The 18,310-nt window shown below is 37.3% G+C and overlaps 1 protein-coding gene and 1 long non-coding RNA gene across 2 annotated transcripts; one reads left to right on the top strand and one right to left on the bottom strand.

Annotated features, from left to right (window-relative positions):
- Positions 1–1,289: 1,289 nt before the first annotated feature.
- Positions 1,290–17,577, bottom strand: GABRA6 (gamma-aminobutyric acid type A receptor subunit alpha6). The gene is made up of 9 exons (XM_077138089.1): positions 17,540–17,577; positions 17,265–17,383; positions 16,733–16,800; positions 14,061–14,281; positions 13,895–13,977; positions 13,437–13,580; positions 12,885–13,037; positions 11,306–11,565; positions 1,290–2,015 (listed from the first exon to the last, which is right to left on the bottom strand). The coding sequence occupies exons 1-9, from the start codon at positions 17,575–17,577 to the stop codon at positions 1,740–1,742; spliced, it is 1,362 nt and encodes a 453-aa protein (XP_076994204.1). The 3' UTR covers positions 1,290–1,739.
- Positions 6,905–13,602, top strand: LOC143664575 (uncharacterized). Its single transcript, XR_013166521.1, has 3 exons — positions 6,905–7,155; positions 12,613–12,728; positions 13,483–13,602. It is a non-coding gene; the product is annotated as an uncharacterized LOC143664575 (long non-coding RNA).
- Positions 17,578–18,310: the final 733 nt, after the last annotated feature.

Here is an 18,310-nt window from a genome sequence, read left to right as displayed (position 1 = left end):
GATATCACTCTCAGCCATTAAATTTAAGTGCTCTTTGATCTTGAGCAAAGTTTTCCATCCTCTCCTTTCCTTGTTTTCCTTATTTTTAAATGAAGATAATAATAGTACATCCTTTACAGGTTTGAAAGGAAAATTCAGTGCAGTATATAAGACATCCCTACTTGGGATTTAATTACTTTTTTACTCCTCAAAACAGAAGTAGGCCCTGTATAATTAGACTAACTAAATTTAGTTAGAAAAGAACATGTGATACAAACATAAGCATTTAAAAACGGAAGGGCCTTCGTAGGTCATCTCATCCAGTCCCCTCATTCTATATGTGGAAATAGAACTGAAGTTCCCAGAGACTAAGAGATTGGTTGTATGGCTAATTATTAATTAATAGGGAAAGTGGACTATATCTCAGTCTCCTCACCCTTAATCCAGAGCCAATTTCATTAAACTCTAAGTTATTTCACTGTAGTGTTTTGGCATCTTCCAAGATAAAGACAAGAATAGGAGTGTCCAAGCATTTCTTTCTAGGTTCAGAACTCAGGGCACTCTCCTAAGTGTTTAGGACCTAAAGACATGTAATGAGGGGTTTATGGATTTAGACAAAACACACATCAAGCTTTCTCCTACTCCTAGATCCTCTTGTCCAATAACAAGTCTATGAGGGAGAAACCTAGTTAGAATAAGCATCAGGAAGATCAGGAATAGTAGAAAGGGAGTTTAGTTGCATTCCTTTCTCATTGTTGATTGAGCAGGATGGAAGTGAAGGATTGTTTATTTGAATATGAACTCAACTTTCTTTGTAGACCGAGGCGGCTGAAGCTGGCTCTCCATCCCTTCTGTCTCTTAGAGTCACGAAGTATACTAGAAATGGAATAGAGTTAACCACCTCATTTCCCCATACCTAAGGAACTTTTCTCCCTAGTTAAGTAAACAGATCTAAAGCACCATGTTTATTGTTCTTTTATTTAGCTTTAGGATTAGAAAGGTGGAAAACCAAGTGATATAACCACAATCATAACATAAAAGGCTTCTTTTTAATCACCATTTTTTCCTACAACTTTATGAAATTATGCAACCATACAATTTTAAAAAGAGCGGTTATTAGAATAAAACAGTCCAACCAAAGCTATGTACATATGCATACATAATTTATTATCCATGTTTAATGTATATGTGTACGAACACCGTACTTTATTGAGGTAAAAGAATACAACGAGGTTAAAAATGAATGGTTAAGCTCAATGTAAGCTTTACAATGCAACAAAAAGCCATTTTGCTAACATAAAGGCCCCCAACATGCTGGCATTAATCTACTGATACACATTTAGGCAGTATTTATGATTTTGCTCTCCTGGAAACTGAGCCAAAATACACATATTTTAAGGTAACCTTTGGAGGTTTCAGCATTTCTTATTCTGTTTGCTTTGTGATAACTATTATTCACAGTGATAATTAAAACATTCAACATTGAAAGAAAAGGTTGGCAGTGTCATCCTGAATCCATTTTACCCTTTTATAAGAGTTTTCTCTAATGCACTGAAAAGTCATATTTTTGAGCAACTTTCAATTTTGAGGGGTAACATTATTGTTTTTATGGTCCATACACGCTTATTCAGAGCTATTTGCTATAGCTTTTCAACTTGGAGTTCATGTTTTGAAAAGCATCTACATAAATCTCCATACTATTACATTTTTTAAAGACAGAAAATGAAACCTTGTGGAATCCAGGTTATCCTGACTACCAACTATTCAACACTGCCACTCACTTCCATCGTGTCTTTGGAAAGATAAACTACCCAGTATACAAGGTTGAACCCTGCAAAGGCAACTGGGAAGAGAATTCGGGAATACTGGTCTATTTTACTCGTGCCTCCAAAGTCTGGAGAGAGCGGTGGCGGAGTGACAGGCGTCGATGGTAAGATGGGAGCTCTGGTCAGGACTTTGCTGGCCTCAGAGGAAGGAACTATTGGCAAGGTCAGAGAGGTGATTCTTTTCTTTAGATTGTACTTGGCCTCAGGGTACTGTGGAAGAAAGATGCAAATCATCAGCCTAGATAAAATGATGGTGATCACTTATTTTATCATTCATTTCCTCATCATGAACAACAATTTATTGAGTATGTACTTACTACAACTACATAAGGAAAGACTAACAAATTCTGAATAGTATCTGGAGGCACAGCTTTTAAAAAAAAGGCTTAAAACAACAATAAAAATACGTATATTTGATTAGCTTACATCCAATATTTCATCCTACACCACAGTAAATCAGCAACTGATGCCAAACACATTCCATGCCTCAGAGACTGTGTTGCACAATATACCATTAGGAAGAGATGAGCTAGGTTGCAACGGCATATTGGTCTCATGGTTATACATTTATCTGGGGGGCAAAAGGTATGGGCAATGGAGAGGAGGATTCCAATTTGAAATGAGGGACACTTATTTAATACAAGAAAATAACAGCTCAGTGAACCGATATCATTCTTTTAGACAAATGTCCAAACTACATTTGCATCCTCACACACACAAGTTTGAACTAGTGAAATAAAAAATTAAATTAAAAAGAGCTCATTATGTTAAAGCCAGTGACATAGCATTAATACCTTAAGACTGAGTGAGAAGATTGCTCACCCCTTGAAATACCTCTGCCTTTTGGCCCAGAAATTTTATTTTGAAGCCTTCTCCTTCTTATTCAGAACTGCTTCACTGGTCTTTCCCCATCTTAAGCCACCCAAAATGATTTATTTGCTAACTTCCGAATTGCTGTAGATTCTTTTCTGTCATTAGATTTTCTGTTCCGCCAATATCATAGACAAACAATTCTTTTCTTGAAAGGGATGTTTAATGCACTATTTGATGGGTGAGAAGGTTAAGGGAGGGCAAGAGAAGAGACCTTGCCCCTCATCACATGGTCAGTAATAAATCCCAGTGGTCAACTGCAGTACTTGTTTCACCCCACTGTTTTCTCATCTCTACTCTAAAGTATCAGGCCTAGTTCAGAGACTCTGATTCTGTTTGCCATAAACTCCTTTCCTTGCCATCGGAGTCTAGGGGACCATCCTCTGATTCCTATCTTTTCTTGTTTACGTCCTAGAATAGACACTCCCCTTGCGGCAGGAAGTCCTTGCTGGCTTTCTACCTTCAGACACTTGCTGTGCATTATCTCTCTGCTCTTGTAATACTGCCTTGTTTTCTCCCTGGCAGCAAAATCAGCGCTTTGGTGCTTGGCAGGGTGTGTTGCTCACGTGGGTAGCATCCCGTGGCTTTAGCCAGCATCCCAGCAGCTACAGGATGAAGCAATCACCTCCCCAGTGTTGGCTGAGCCACAGGACCAGAATGACCCGCCACTGTGGTGACATTTGGACTGCAGGAAACAACCCCAAGCATTGTTTTCTTTCGATTCTCCTCCTGAATGGAAGTCAGTATTTCAATAATAATAGTCATCATAGAGAGTACCAACTCAGTGTGCATTTAGGGGCCAGGGGAAAATCTGTTTCTTCACCAAAAGCAAAAGGGGGACTGTGCAGTCAAGCCTGACTTGACTTGAACATGACAAATTTCAAGCAAAGAATATATTGGCCCAGTCCTGTAGTAAGCTCTCTGGTCAGAAATAAATAAACCATAAGTCTTGGAGGTGCCAGAGAGTTGAAAAGAGCTGGTGGCTTAGTCTGCTGACCTTCGACATGAAGTGACTGACACTTTCTGTTAAAATATGTGACAGCTGAGGAATTCTAAATCCATGGTCACCAGTCATGCATGGATAGGACCACAGTAGTGGTATTTTGGTTTCAAATGCATGCTGAGTCTCTTAGAGAAGCCACACAATACCATCTTCCAAGATTTCTATCAGGTTTCTGCAACTCTAACTTGAATTTTCATCTATTAAGCATGTAATTAAAATGTTCTTCACAAGTGGACATGTGTCACTATTTCCTTCTTCTAAATCATCCTCCCTCTATATGGATGCAGCACTGAAATTCTCTTCTCTATTAGAACTTCTAAGTGTTATGATGGAGCAGAAAGAAGAGAGAACTTCAGAGAAGGTTTTCTTTCTATACTCAGCTTCAGTGTTAATAATTTGCATTTGCTGTCTGAAACCTGGATTGCTTTCTTTTTTAAGTGGAAGAAAGGCAAATATGCCTAGTTTACAAGGATGAAAAGGTGATTGCAATGGATAATATACTACCACCCCACACCCCTTCCTTAGAGATATGGGACGTGTGAATCACTTTGCATTGCTGAAAAGGGCTTAATTATGATTGACAAATGAGGTCCAGAGTTAAAAAATATCATTCAGAACCAAGTAACATGAAAAAATGTAAGTACAATGACATTAAATGGGACTTAAAGGTCCCCCACAATAGAATTACCCTTTCCCCATCTACTTCCACAAACAACCTATGGACATTTGCTTAGGAGTTAAGAGAACAGCACAGTCAGAAAGTCTTAGATTTCCATTCCACAACTACTACTTATCACATGTGATATATTTTTCCTAAGTTTCAAGTTCCCATCTTTAAAGTGGGAGCAATTATTAGATATACATTTTTTTTGCCAGCAAATCTTAATTATATTTTTCAACCATCTACAACATATATATCCTCTCATCCTTACCACTCACATACCTTTACTTTATTTCTTCCTTTCTTGAAATAACTGACCCCATATACCCCTTCTTGAGGTTTCCTGCACAGCTCTGGATACCAAACTAACATCACTAATTCACCCAGCCTTTGTCCATTCTGACAATTTAGCTGTTACAACTCTTTTAGCTGTTTATTGCATTCTCCCTTGCAGGTATAGTTATTCCTACAGTATCTTACCTTCTTTCCTAGAAAGAAAACTTAATCATCGAAGAATATTATTCTCATACATGAGTGCTCCACAGTGCCTACCCAATACATAGACCAGAGTTTATGCTTAATAAACAAATCCAGGATAAATAAATGAATGCAAATTTAAATATTTTCCAAAGTGTTCTCAGAAGCTGGAGTGGGCAGGTAAAGAGAAGGTAACCCAAAGTTTTATCTTGTTATTTTATATTTCAATACTGTATTGTATATTGTATATCCCATACCTCGATGCCTACTTTTGACTGACACTACCAGGTACTACACATGCATTATCTCAAATATTCCTTGCAAAAATCTATAAAGTGAATAGTATTTTCATCTTAGAGGTAAAAGACTAAGGACGGGAGGTGTAAAGAGGAAGCTCACACAGTTAATACGTGGCAGGATCTAGAGTTGATCCCTCTCAGATCCAGAGATCCTGCTCTTATTACTTATTATGCTGTTCTTCCCATCAGTTTTAGGATTGACACATGCTCTTCAACCTCACTCTCAACACTACTGGCATTCTGGTTGGGGTCTTTTTTACTGGGGAGAGAGGTGGAGTGTACTGTGCCTCATAGGATTTTTAGCATCATTTCTGGCTTCTACAAATACGATACCAGTAGTGCTCCCCTTTCCAGTCATGACAACCAAAAACGACTCCACACATTGCCAGATGTCTCCTCATGAGGGAGACAGCCCTTGTTGAGAGTTGCTGGTTTAGAGCCAAAACTTCCCCACTACCCATAAGTGAGTGGAGGAATTTCTAGCAGGCAGCAAATACAATACGTTAAAGGAAATGCAAAAGGTCTGGCCAACCCCCATGCTAGATAATCAGCTCCTGGATAACTGGCAATTGGCATCACGAGGAAACTGGACACAAATTTAGGAGAAACACATTGGATTTCTGAAATGAAAGGGAAGCCAATTTTGCAAAATGTTCAAGCTACAGGTTTGCATCAGTCCCTGCCTGCACTATTGTAAGCCCACAAGCATCAGCTGATGGGAAAATAGGCTTTTGTCAGAGTCCAGATGAGGGCTCAGCTTGGGGCTGTCACTGTTTTGAGTGGAGCACCTGCGGTTTTGAATTTTTCCAGGGCTCCCCTGCTGCTGAGTGCCATCCTGCCTTGGGTATTTTTAGAGAACTGCCTTGTTTTAAGTAATGCCATATTGCAAAGCTACTTTGAGTCAAACTGGACATTATGACAATCAGTTATTTAATGTAATGATAAGGCAGTTGGGAAGTATTTAAACCAATTTTGATACAACATTCAGTGAGTCTAATATATGAAGGGTTTGGGGGCAGCAGGTTACCTCTCAATGGAGATATTCTAACCAGTGTTGCATTATTCAAGGGACAAACTATGCACCTGCTTTTAGAATCAGCAATACGGAGCATCAAAAATAAGGGAAAATACATTTTAAAAGCCCTTAGGATTTCATATATTTGTAAAGCATCATATAAGCCATTACAGGGAAAATTAAGACTGTCGGATATACTTATATTTACTTTTACAACTGGTAGAACTGGGGGCAAAAATGACCCCAAAATTTCAATGGAGAAGCAACTTATTGATAGCTTCCTAATGGGACAGTGGTGCTAAGGAATATCTGAAAGGCATATTAGAATGTTTACAGAATGCAGGATGGAAAAGAGTTGGGAGGAGATTTGACAGAAGGTATGAAGAAAGAGAACCTACACCTTCATCTAATCTACTCCACCCGTAAATAATTCAATGGCCCAACCACAGGGAAAAATGTACCATCATTTTTCCATTGCTTAGGGTCTCTGATGGGTTTAATTCAACCCTGTCTCAAACATATTTCTAGGGAGTAATGATGGTAATCAAAGGAATTATGACACTATTTGAAAAAGGTAAAGTAAAACTTTCAAGTCCTATCATTCAGATCTCTCTATGTGAGTACAAGATCACATGGCAGTAGCCCAGCAGACATCTCCACCTTGAAGAGAAGGGCAAGATGTATGTCTTATTTCCTTCTCAATGCCCAAGATTCTAGAACGTGACTTCATGGTTCCATCACAGGCCTTAGGCTCATCTTTCTGTTCTAAGCTTAGACATCACTTCTGCAGAAGTGACGACCCCTCCAGACTGATTTATATCCTCCTGCATGACTCATCCCATCCTACCACACATCTCTAACCACGGCCTTTGTCACAATGCGTCGCTGTGGCTCACTGCTTTCCCTCTCTTCCTGCTGGGCAAGGAGCTCCATGAGGAAAGAGGGCCCTTTGGTCTCGCTTACCAATATCTCCTCAGCATTCCACACAGGGCCTGGCACACACCAGTTCTTAACAAATCCTTATGGTATGAATGAGTCAATGAACCAATGGGTACTAAATGAATGGTTGTCAGGGAAAAAGAAGAAAAAGAAAATAAATAAATAATGTGAGCACCATAAATAATTATTGTCCTGAGTAATGAAATTCTGGTGTGTTTTCACAGCCCCTGGGAAGAAGAGAAGGAGCATTTGGGTGTGTGGATGGGTGTGCAGGCGGAGGGGGGCATCATTCATTCTCAAATGTAGTGGTGAGGGCTTAGACCTTTAAACAACATGTAAGTTAACAAGTCATCCAAAATGAGGCCAACATCCAAACCGGGTCCCCCGCACAGTATAGGGTGACCCAGACACACAGTGTATGTCTGAAACCATGAGAACAGAATTAACTTTCCAAGGCCAAGATAGAATATCGGTTAAAACAATGAGAAACAACATCACATGAGCATGAAAGAGGCCGTGGACAATTTCTCAAAAACAAAGAAAAAAAAATCTCATATACCAAGTATCTTAAAAACAAAAAGAGAAGTAGCCTGTCATGGTTAGGGACAGGTGTCAACTTGGCCAAGTTGTGGTACCTGTTCATCTGATTGGGCAAGCGCTGGCCTGTCTGTTGCAATGAGGACATTTCATAGGATTAGGTCATGATCACGTCAGCTACATCCACAGCTGATTCCATTTGTAATCAGCCAAAGGGGAGTGTCTTCTGCAATTAGTGATGCTAAATGCAATCATGGGAAGCCTTTTAAGGAGGACTCAGAGGAAAAAGGTTCCATTCCTGCTTTGGCTGGTGAGCCTCTCCTGTGGAGTTCATCCAGGCCATCCATTGGAGTCATTGGCTTCGCAGCCTGCCTTGTGGATTTTGGACTCTGCGTTCCTACGGTCACGTGAGACACTTTCATAAATTTTATATTTGCAAGTGTTTCCTGTTGATTCTGTTTCTCTAGAGAACCCTAACTAATGCATAGCCTATAGAGCACTTCTGGAGATTTAGCTTTAAGGCGCTGTGGTGGTTTGAAGCTGCTTGTACTCCACAAAAAAACAAGTTCTTAAAACTCCTATGGGTGTGACCTTTTGATGAGGCTACTTTAATTAAGGTGTGACCCATCTCATCCAAGATAGTAAGACTATCCAAGATGGGTCTTACTTCTCTTACTGGAGTCCTTTATAAACAGAATGAATACACACAGTCAGAGAAAGCCACAGAAGCAAGAAGCTGAAATCAATGAAACCTGGAGGAGAAGGGAGAGACCAGCAGATGCTGCCATGTGGCTTGCCATGTGACAAGCTAAGGACCAAGGGTGGCCAGCAGCCAGCCCCAGAACCACAGTCTTGTGGAGAAAATATCACCTTCATGATGCCTTGATTTGGACATTTTCCCAGCCTCAAAACTGAAGCTAATAAATTCCCATTGTTTAAGCCAACCCATTTCATGGTGTTTGCTCTGAGCAGCCTAGGAAATCAAAACAGACACCTTTTTGGGTTTGAAGATTGGATTTAAAATGCCAGAATTGTTTTTCATAATATATTAAATTTCAAGGTCAAAATAAAACTGATACGCTTTCCCCCATATCCTTTCTAAGTAGTTTCCTATGCTAAGCAATGAGCACATTAAAATATATAATTTAGAATCACATGAAATATACAAGCATTTAGTTTCATTTCAAATTCACTACACTTGTTTGTTATTTCAATGCCCTGCTTACTCAAATAAATGGTATTTTGATTATAACTGTATAGGTGTTTTTAAATGTCATGATATTTGAAAGAAAGAAAAAATGACCTTACAATCATAAGATACCATTTTGTTGTATAAATCACAACCGGGTTATTTATGTTTGTTCCTCTGCATTATGTAAGGCAAACAACCAAGGTCTGGCTTTAACAAAGGAACTGCAAATGTTCTGTGTAATCACCTATATTTATTTTTTTATACCTTCAAGGTTTTGTTTAGTTATTTTGGTTTTATTTTTACTTTTACACTCTGAGCTAGGCTTTTAGAAATAAGGTTTTCCTTTTCATTGTTTTAAGGTACTTTATTTGGAGCCAGGCTCAGAAATACAATTTTTCATTAAAAAAAAAAAAGAGCAGCTTACTTGCAGGAAAAAAGAACTTTCAGTTGATTTAAATGAAAATTTTCTCCAGCTTCCCAAAGGATCTATTCATTGTATGTTACTATGTTAGGATGGTCTGAGATATATGAAGATCTAAGATCTTAAGTTTCATCATATTAATTAATTATAACTCTAAAATAATAGCCTGAGGGGATGAATAATTCTATGATTTTTCCAGGGAATTGAAATCATACTTCCATCAGTACTATACATTCCAAGAGTTTCAGTATAGTACTTGGATTTTCTTTTTGTTTCAATATCTGATCAATAAGTATATTCAAAATCATTGATATTCTTTTTTACCCTGTTTCTCATGAATTTCCTTTTTCCATGTTACTTTGTTGTTTCTCAAATGAGAAAATTGTAAAATGAATTGATAAACATTAATTCTTCTTTCTTTAGAGATTCTTTTATTATGAGAAATGGAAATAAATTTGGAAAAAATTTTGAATTTATCTTGCCTAAAAAATGTGGCTTTCAAATGTTTTGGATTAGGTCTTCAGATTAGCATATTTTGATTACAGATTTATGTTTTGGTGACCTTTTAAATCACATAGAAAGAAAATGCCATTGAATCAAGGGAAGAATTTTGGGAGTCGCTCACCCTCATTCTGAAAATATTAATCCAGTGGTATGTACCAGGCGTATTTCAGTCTTTGAGGAATTGCTGACAAAGGGCAGGGCTCAGTCTTTCTAATGTTCTGAATAGCAGGTGACCTGGGATCAAATCTTAGTTTTGCTACCAACTAGTAACTTAAGTTTCATCATATTAATTTATTACAACTTTAATTTTTTTGTCCATGAAATTGTTTTTCCATTTGTAAAATTAGGTAATTAGATTGGATCAATGGAGGGCAAGCTTTTTTTTTTAATGAGAGATAACTCAACAAAAAAGTTTTAAATTATATATTTCCACCAGTCATGGCAACGGCCTTGTCCTAGTACTTGGAGAAAGCAGAAATATTTTAACAAGTTCTTTAGCTCATCAAGGAGAAAATTAAGAAAATTATGATCATTTTACTGTATTTTATGCATGGCTTTTTTATAAACCTACACATATTCTAATTTTTAAAAAATCACCATTTTAGCCAAAAAATATTTTTGAGTAGAATATGTGTATTTTATAATTCTTATCATAAAATTAAACTTATGTACATATCTCAATTTAGGTAGGCTGCATGTAATCTTGAGATATAGAAATGTTTCTAGAATGAATCAATTATAAAGGAATATCCCAGTTCAATGTGTCTAAACTACTTTACAGAGCAAAACTTTCCATCTTGTCTAAGAGTTACCTTCTGGGACCTCTATTGAAATAATAATTTACATTTGTAAATCAGTTCCATTATCTAGTTTTAGAAAGCATGTTCAGCTTAACTGTGGTGTATGATCATATATGAAACTGAAATTAGGTGGGGACGGTAATTTAAGACCCTGGAATTCTTAATACCACCATTTAATTCTAATTCAAAAATTTTGGAGACCAATGCTTAGACACATCAAATCTAAACTTGAATTTATGAGTATTTTTCACTGATTATAAGCCTCTGATTAAAAACTCATTTTTATATATTTAAAACATGTATACGGATATGAGAATGCTTTTATAGGATTCAAATTCTTGGGTTATGATCCAACATTCATAGAACCCAGAACCTGATATTTACATCATATCCTCACGAAATAAAGCAGCACACAGATTTCTAACAAGACTCACTAGGAATATATATATATATATTTACTTTATTCTCTCTAGTTTGTCTAAGTGAACATATTCAGAGAAAACATCTAAAGACTAAGAAGAATTTTCTGGTCTCTGGAAACCTGGAATCTGCCCATAATAATGAGGATGATACAAAAAAATTTTTCAAAAATTTAGAGCAAAGATAAAGGTGGATTGTCCCCTTTTTTTTTCCTGAGAAGTTGCAAGAGAAGTGGACCTTGCTGTTGGAACCAGAGTTATGTAATGTGCACAACTAACGTTACTTCTCAACTATTACTTGATTAAAATGCTGTTTGAACTCCCTTGTCCTACATGGAGGATAACAGAAAATTAAAACGTTACCAAAACAATCCCAGCTTCCAAGTGTTCAGTGGCTTTTGACAGAGTCGCTGGAGGCGGGGCTGCAATTTGTGCCTTCCTTCTGGCTTTCTGTGTCTGAAGATTGGTGAAGTAGTTGACAGCTGCAAACTCGATAAGGGCAGAGAAGACGAAAGCAAAGCAAACAGCTATGAACCAATCCATGGCAGTCGCATATGACACTTTGGGGAGAGAGTGCCGGGCACTGATGCTTAAAGTGGTCATGGTTAAAACAGTAGTGATACCTAAAATGAGGAGGAATGGGAAATAAAACATTTACATTCTGAATCCTATAGTAAAATAAATGAACACATCTGGGTGGAAAAGATTAAGCAGTCTATAAATGCAAAGTAATTTTTGTTATATTTTATTGTATTATATTTCAAAACTGTCACAGATATTAGATGTGTTGTTGGACATTATTAGGTAGGTGGGTTAGATATTATCACTTTTGTATCCTTCAAAAGCTAGAGCAGTGGTTGCTCAAAAACGTGGAATTGTGTTAGTTTGTGTTAATTGTGACGTTTGAAGTCTTGAAACATTCTAATTGTTTACTGCTTGGGAAAATGTACAGCAAATTGTTACACCTTAAGCAAAAACTTAAATGTCTGGCCAATTTTCAAAACTGATAACATCTTTATTCATATTTAAGAAATCTGTCAGGTCTGAATGACAAACATAGAACTTGGCACTTCAAACTTCATTTTATTGCTTTATCTTAAAACAAAATATTTATTAATGAGAAAAAACAATTTTGCCATGCTTCTGCCAACAGTTTTCTTTCTCAAATTATGACTTGGGGAATTTATATAATTTTGGACATGTGAAACATTGTCGAAATTTTTTGGCATTATTTTATAATTTATCAAAAAAAGAGAGATTCTAATCAATTAAGAGGAAAATCAAGATTTATCTGCAATTTCAGTTCAATTCAGTACTTCCATATGTACTATTAAATTCCTAATCATGATAAAACCAGCAAGAGTTTGATTTTGTTATATTAAACATTAATTTAAATATTTACCAATCAGATTTTCTGTCATAGCTCTTTTCTTATTATTTCATTTTGCTCCATTAAAACCCTGCAGTGATTCTACATATCATAACAAGGACTAAATGATAAGGTTGAATCATCATGATATTTTAGTATTTCTAATGTACAAAAATCACAATTTAATTTGGTTCAGCCTAATAGAATTGAAATATAATGTACTTATTAATGAATTCAATATCTCAGCCTTTTGGTCTAATGGATTTACATGCCTGTTTTTACCTGTTTTCTCTTTTTCCAGTTATAAAAAGCTAACAGAGATCCAAAACTCTTAAGTGGGACACATAAAAGTCATCAGAACCCTTGCTGGAAAAAAGTACTTTTTGTTAATTTATGCACCACGGAAGTTGTGATAAGGTGAGGGCAATTTTACATTATACATGTGTCTGAATGAGATAGGAGTATTTTTCTTTGTGGATTGCAAAAGCAAACTGGTGTGAATATTCACTTAAAGTTCCCAAGCAATGAGAGGTGGAGGATGAATGGGGCTAGTGTAAAAACAGAAAGGCATACCAAAGACAGTTCTCGCTGGGACAGACTCCTTATTTATCCAGAAGGACACCTGGGAAAGAATGACTGTCATAATGCAAGGAGTGTATATCTGTATCATGAAGTAGCCCATCTTCCTTTGTAAGTGGAAATGAACTGTCATTATTACGTATTCACCTATTGGAAGACACGTATATTAGTATCATTGCTGTTGACAGTGTGCAAAAAAGAATGCAGCTGAAGATAAATTTTGCTGGGTTTAAGATGAGCTTGGTCTGGAAGAAAACAAGCAAAAGCATATTTCAAAACACGACAAAGCTACTGATAGAGCAAAGAGACTCCTTAGTTCAATATGATTTTTGGTGGGTATCATGTCACATACATACAAATACAACTCATTCCAAGGTTACGGGGAATTTTATATGCACCTATTGCAAAATCAATATGATACAAAGTTACTCATCACTTAGAAACAGCAAGCACAGTTGAGGATGGCTATGGCAAAGGAAAAAGAAATAAATATTTTGAAAGTGTACCTCTCCAAGGACTATAGTCATGCATTGATCACATCCTTACCCGTGTTAGATTTAATTGTCTCACTAGATACTGTTTGTCCAATCAGGTCATACTGGAGGAGGTTTGAAGATTCTTCTGGGACCTCGACAGAGTAAAGTGGTCCTTTTTTCCATGTATATATGATTTCACTTTTGGGGTAAGCATCTGAAGTTTTGAAACAAATTAAACAGCGGTGTATCTGACTGGTTGTCATATTTTTCTTTCAAAGCAAGTCTTGTTTATATGAAAAGAAAACAAACGCCAGTAGTAAATTTGCTTTAATACTTGTCTTTAATCTCTATGTCTTAAACCCTCCATATCTTTATCAGATTGCCAGATATGATTAATCAAGTGTATTCCTGAAATCACACTGAATGTATAATAACAATACTTCCTTCCTGCCATCTAGTCTCTGGCTACAACCAAGTAATTACATATTGGGTATGCATTATTTGACTCTGGAAGTTTCTGTAACTTACAGCTGCCAAACTTGAGTGGACAAGCATGGCCATCCATGGGGAAGTTAACCAGCCTCATGGGACAGTCAGCATTGATGGTAAGCCTAGGCACATTGAAATAAATGGTTCCAAGTTAGTATAAAGGACAAATATCTAGGTAGAGGAAATAGAATTGGAGAAACCTCACCTCATGGTATATAGAATGGTTCCATTTTGCATTATTCTGAAGAGTTTATTTGGGGTTGTCATGTTGTGTGCAATTGATTTCTTGCCATTCCTGAAAAAAGTGTCAGGTGTCCAGATCTTACTGACCATCAAATTATTCAAACTCAGAATCTCAGTTGGCCCTCCAAACTTCAGCCTCTCATCAGTCCAGGTCTGGCGGAAGAAAACATCCATGGTATACTCCTAAAAGAAAATAAGAGGGCCGCGGTGGCTCAGCGGGCAAGAGTGCTTGCCTGCCATGCCGGAGGACCCCGGTTCGATTCCCGGCCCCAGCCCATGTAAAAAACAAAACAAACAAACAAAATATAATAAAAATAAAGATGTTTCCCTTTCTAAAAAAAAAAAGAAAATAAGACATTCATGCAGAATGGGGAGCTTTGTTAAGAATAGTTCATTCTTTAGCTTATATACCCAATCCTAAAACTTAAGAAACAAAGTAACTCTTTATGACAGTAACTTCTCAGGACAGCTAAGATGTCAGTGAGTCATAATTTTACCAGACTCAAAAAGTTTGTAATAATATCATCTAAGATAAGTCTGGGTTGGGCAAATGTCCCTCCCAATCTCGGCCACCCTCAATGTTTCCGCTCTTTTTATCTATCCAGGCAGTCATCTCTCCATCCATTGACTTAGCTATGTCTTCACTCCCCCATTAATCTAGAAGAAAATGGATTAAAAGATTATAATGTATTTTGGTAATGAATGGTGGTAGAGTAACACAACACTTTGGACATAATTAACAGCACTGAAACGCATATTTGAATGTGGTTATAAAGTGAAATTTTAGGCATATATGTTACTAGAATAACAATTTTTAAAAAAACTCCATAGGACTGTCAACACAAACAGTGAAGCCCTAAGGTAAACCATGGATTATATAGTTGATAGTACAATTATAAAAATATGCTTTCATCATTGTAACAAATGTACTACACTAATGCAAAGGATTAATAATAGGGTGATAGATGAGAGCTCTATATTTTATGCACGATTTTTCTGTAAACTCACAACTTTTCTAATGAAAATAAAAGATTTAAATGTAGACTTTTTCCTGGATTTCCTACAATCAGTGAGTCTATCAATTCCCCTTGATACTTTGTTCCCCTTCAAAGGAGTCTCCAATTTATCACTGTACATTCAGTAAATTTCCAAGGATAGATAAGCTACTTGATAAACACACTATGACTGTACCTCATAATTCTTTTATATTTTTCTTATAGCATATAAAAGCAAATGTTACTATGATTACTATAAATGGAGCAGCATTTAAACATGCATAATCAAAATTACGAGTTTTAATTTGAAGCTTTAATGAAAAACATTAAAAAATCTTAAGAATTATGATAAGAGGCACTATAAAAGTCAATGATAAATAACAATTTGTAATTATATTAAAACATTGCTAATAATTGCTTTGCATACTTTATATGCTCTTTTATAGGACATATTACTGCAAGTAGTGATTGTATTTTAGTAATATAATTTGGCACAGTATAAATTCACATAAAAGAGATCCAGGCTATACCAGGTTTCTACTGTGCAAATAATACATAAAATGCATAAAATAAAAGTCCAGGAATCCAGTCTTAAACACAGTAGAAAAATGGTGGTGTTTGTTTTTACTTTAGGGTGAAAGAGTAGTAAAAAGAAAAATATGATGCCAAGAAAAATCCAGTATGCCAATAATGCTGATTTCCTTTATCCTCAAGTTTTAATACATTTATCTTTTGAATAAGCTCTTATTCCTTCCTCCCTTCCTTCCCTTCCTTGTTTTCCTCCTACTTCCCTTCCTACCTCCTTCTTTCCCTTTGTTTTTTACACCTTCCTTTTTGTCTTTTCTTCCCTTTTTCCTTCTTTCTTATCTTCTTTTCTGGTCAATTCAGAAAGCATAAGATGGTAAAAAGTATTCAATAACAATTTCTCCAGACTTACATTTCCCTAATAAAATTTAATGCCATACCTCTTTAGGGACAATTAGAGATAGCTAAATTGATTTCAGTTTTAGGGGAAAATGCTGCCTGAGAAAATGTTATCTGAGACTGTGAAGAATATTGTGATTCACTTTGTTCTACAAGACCAGCTCGGATTTCCATTGCCATGTACTATAAATACTCTCTTACAAATCCTGGAGCCATCTGTACCCAGAACAGAGTCCCAAGAACACCTACTGGTTCATCCGCAACCGTAAAGGTGGACTGTGTAAGCCTTTCCAAATGACTCCCTTTACCATTTTAAGGAAATATACTAATCATGACAAAAGATGGTTAAAGTTTACATTTCATAGAGACCGTCAATGTACTCTTATTATGTGACATAGCAGCTTTCTAGTCTCTCTTCTCTTCCAGCAAATTTACTAGGACTTTACAAAGGAGGAAATCTCTCGGTAAAGGATTAGTACATGACAGAAGATATGATCTTAGAGTCCCTCAGATTAAAGTGTTCAGGCAGAACCCTTTGTGAAATGTGAAGGTGATTAAACCAGCAATCTGCCCTAATGGCAGCACCTTCCCAGTATGAGCACACACATTGCACCATGAATTTGGAACCAAGCTGGTGGCAATGCCCATTATGAGTAGTCTGGAACTTAGCCCTTCTCCCCTAAGTAAGACACCCCTTATCACTCTGGTCACTCACCATCTCCACATCTGACACAGGCCCAAAACTGGTCACGTAAATGTCTGTTTTGACTTCAGTGACAACACCTGAAATTAACCCAGAGGAGAAGGGGAGTTACCACCAGTGGAGTTCAAGGAACTGAATAGAGATTCCACCATAGAACCCCTTCTTATGGCTGGGATCTGAAGCTCATTCTAATGCAATCCCAGTCTTAGGACTTTGTGGGTCTTTCAACGCTGGAAACTCAGATAGGTTGCAAAGAAAAGTTTTTTACATGGAAAATCTCATTCACATGCACACAGCTCTATGAGGCATACACCCGCATTACAGCTGAAGCAACTGAGCCTTGAGTTTAAGTAACTTGCAAAAGGTCATACATTGAGGAAGGAGCAGAGACCAGATGGGAACACACATAGCTTTACTCCACAACCCCTGCACTTTACCACTCAGAACTGCTGTTTCTTTTCTGACTCCTGTGGGTCTTGGAAAGGTAGTAAGGGTGGGACAGGAGAGAACAGGGGTTTGGTCTAGCAAGGATGCTGCCTCTCACCTCCGAACCCTGGCCGCAGTCGATTGTCATAGCCTTCAAGTAGGTTGTCCAGGATCCGGCTGATGTTCTCTGAGTAGAGATTTCCTTCATCTTCAAGATTCCCCAGGACGTCATCTAGCCTGTGAGGAGAATACAATCCACCCTAGTCAATCCTACCACAAGCAGTTGCCTCATCACACCCTGCCTCTTCCATATACTCGATCTAGAAGTCACCCAGTAAGTTTATGCTTTCTCTTTTTTTTAAATGAAAAGGCAGGAAAAAAAATCTTACTTACCATAAAATAATGTACAGCCAGGGCAGAGGCGACGCCATCTTACAATGCACTGAAATGCCCTGTTTACCCCCCACCCCTTGATCTCCTCCCTCCTACCCAGCTCCCCTTTGCCAATCAACTAGAAAAACCTCCCAAACCCCTCATATCCCTTTTTCCTTCTTTGTTTCCGGTCAATAATCCAATCGATAAGGAGGTTGCCAGAAAAACTTTGAGGTGTCCCTTTTCTCCGATCGTTCGTGTTTCTGTCTTGTCATGTGGAACAAGGTAAGTCTGTGGTTGTAGGTGATGCCCTGATACTCAGCCTCCTCCAACTGACTCAGTTGGAAAATGAGAGTCCAAAGGGAACGTGCATGGCCAGAGAGCAGTGACAATAATCAAATAAGGCATTAGGGGAGATTAGAAGGGAGAAAGCCACTGCTAGTTTTGGCATGGAATTAGCAGGTCCTGTGAAGAAATCTGGAAAGCAGTGGCATCTTGCTGATTGAGATTATGTTCCAGTGGGTTCAGCGTTTATTATTTCTATGGTTCACAGAAGGATTCCCATATAGCTCTTAATGCTTGAAATATCTAACAATATTGCAACCCTCCTGGATTCTCTTTCTGAATTTCATCTGCTTCATTGGCAGCAGACTGTCCCTCCCTCTGTATTTAAAAGTTGACCCTCCTATTCATTTGCAAGCACTTAAAACGTGTTTGGACAAATCCTGGCCATCTTGCTCTTCGGTTAACACTTTTTAAAATACTTGTAACTTTTCCTTTGCTGATCCTTAT

The sequence above is a fragment of the Tamandua tetradactyla genome, chromosome 20, assembly GCF_023851605.1.
Source record: "Tamandua tetradactyla isolate mTamTet1 chromosome 20, mTamTet1.pri, whole genome shotgun sequence".
NCBI lineage: Eukaryota > Metazoa > Chordata > Mammalia > Pilosa > Myrmecophagidae > Tamandua > Tamandua tetradactyla.
This window is presented reverse-complemented; position numbering and strand designations above follow the sequence as displayed.

What these genes read in the sequence shown, in the direction of transcription:
- GABRA6 (XM_077138089.1), bottom strand. Translation starts at nt 17,577, where the DNA reads ATGGCGTCGCCTCTGCCCTGGCTGTACATTATTTTATG. An exon ending in TGGCTGTACATTATTTTATG is followed by an intron (nt 17,384 to 17,539) that starts GTAAGTAAGATT and finishes TTCTCCTCACAG; the next exon opens with GCTAGATGACGTCCTGGGGA. An exon ending in ACCATTCTATATACCATGAG is followed by an intron (nt 13,978 to 14,060) that starts GTGAGGTTTCTC and finishes CAATGTGCCTAG; the next exon opens with GCTTACCATCAATGCTGACT.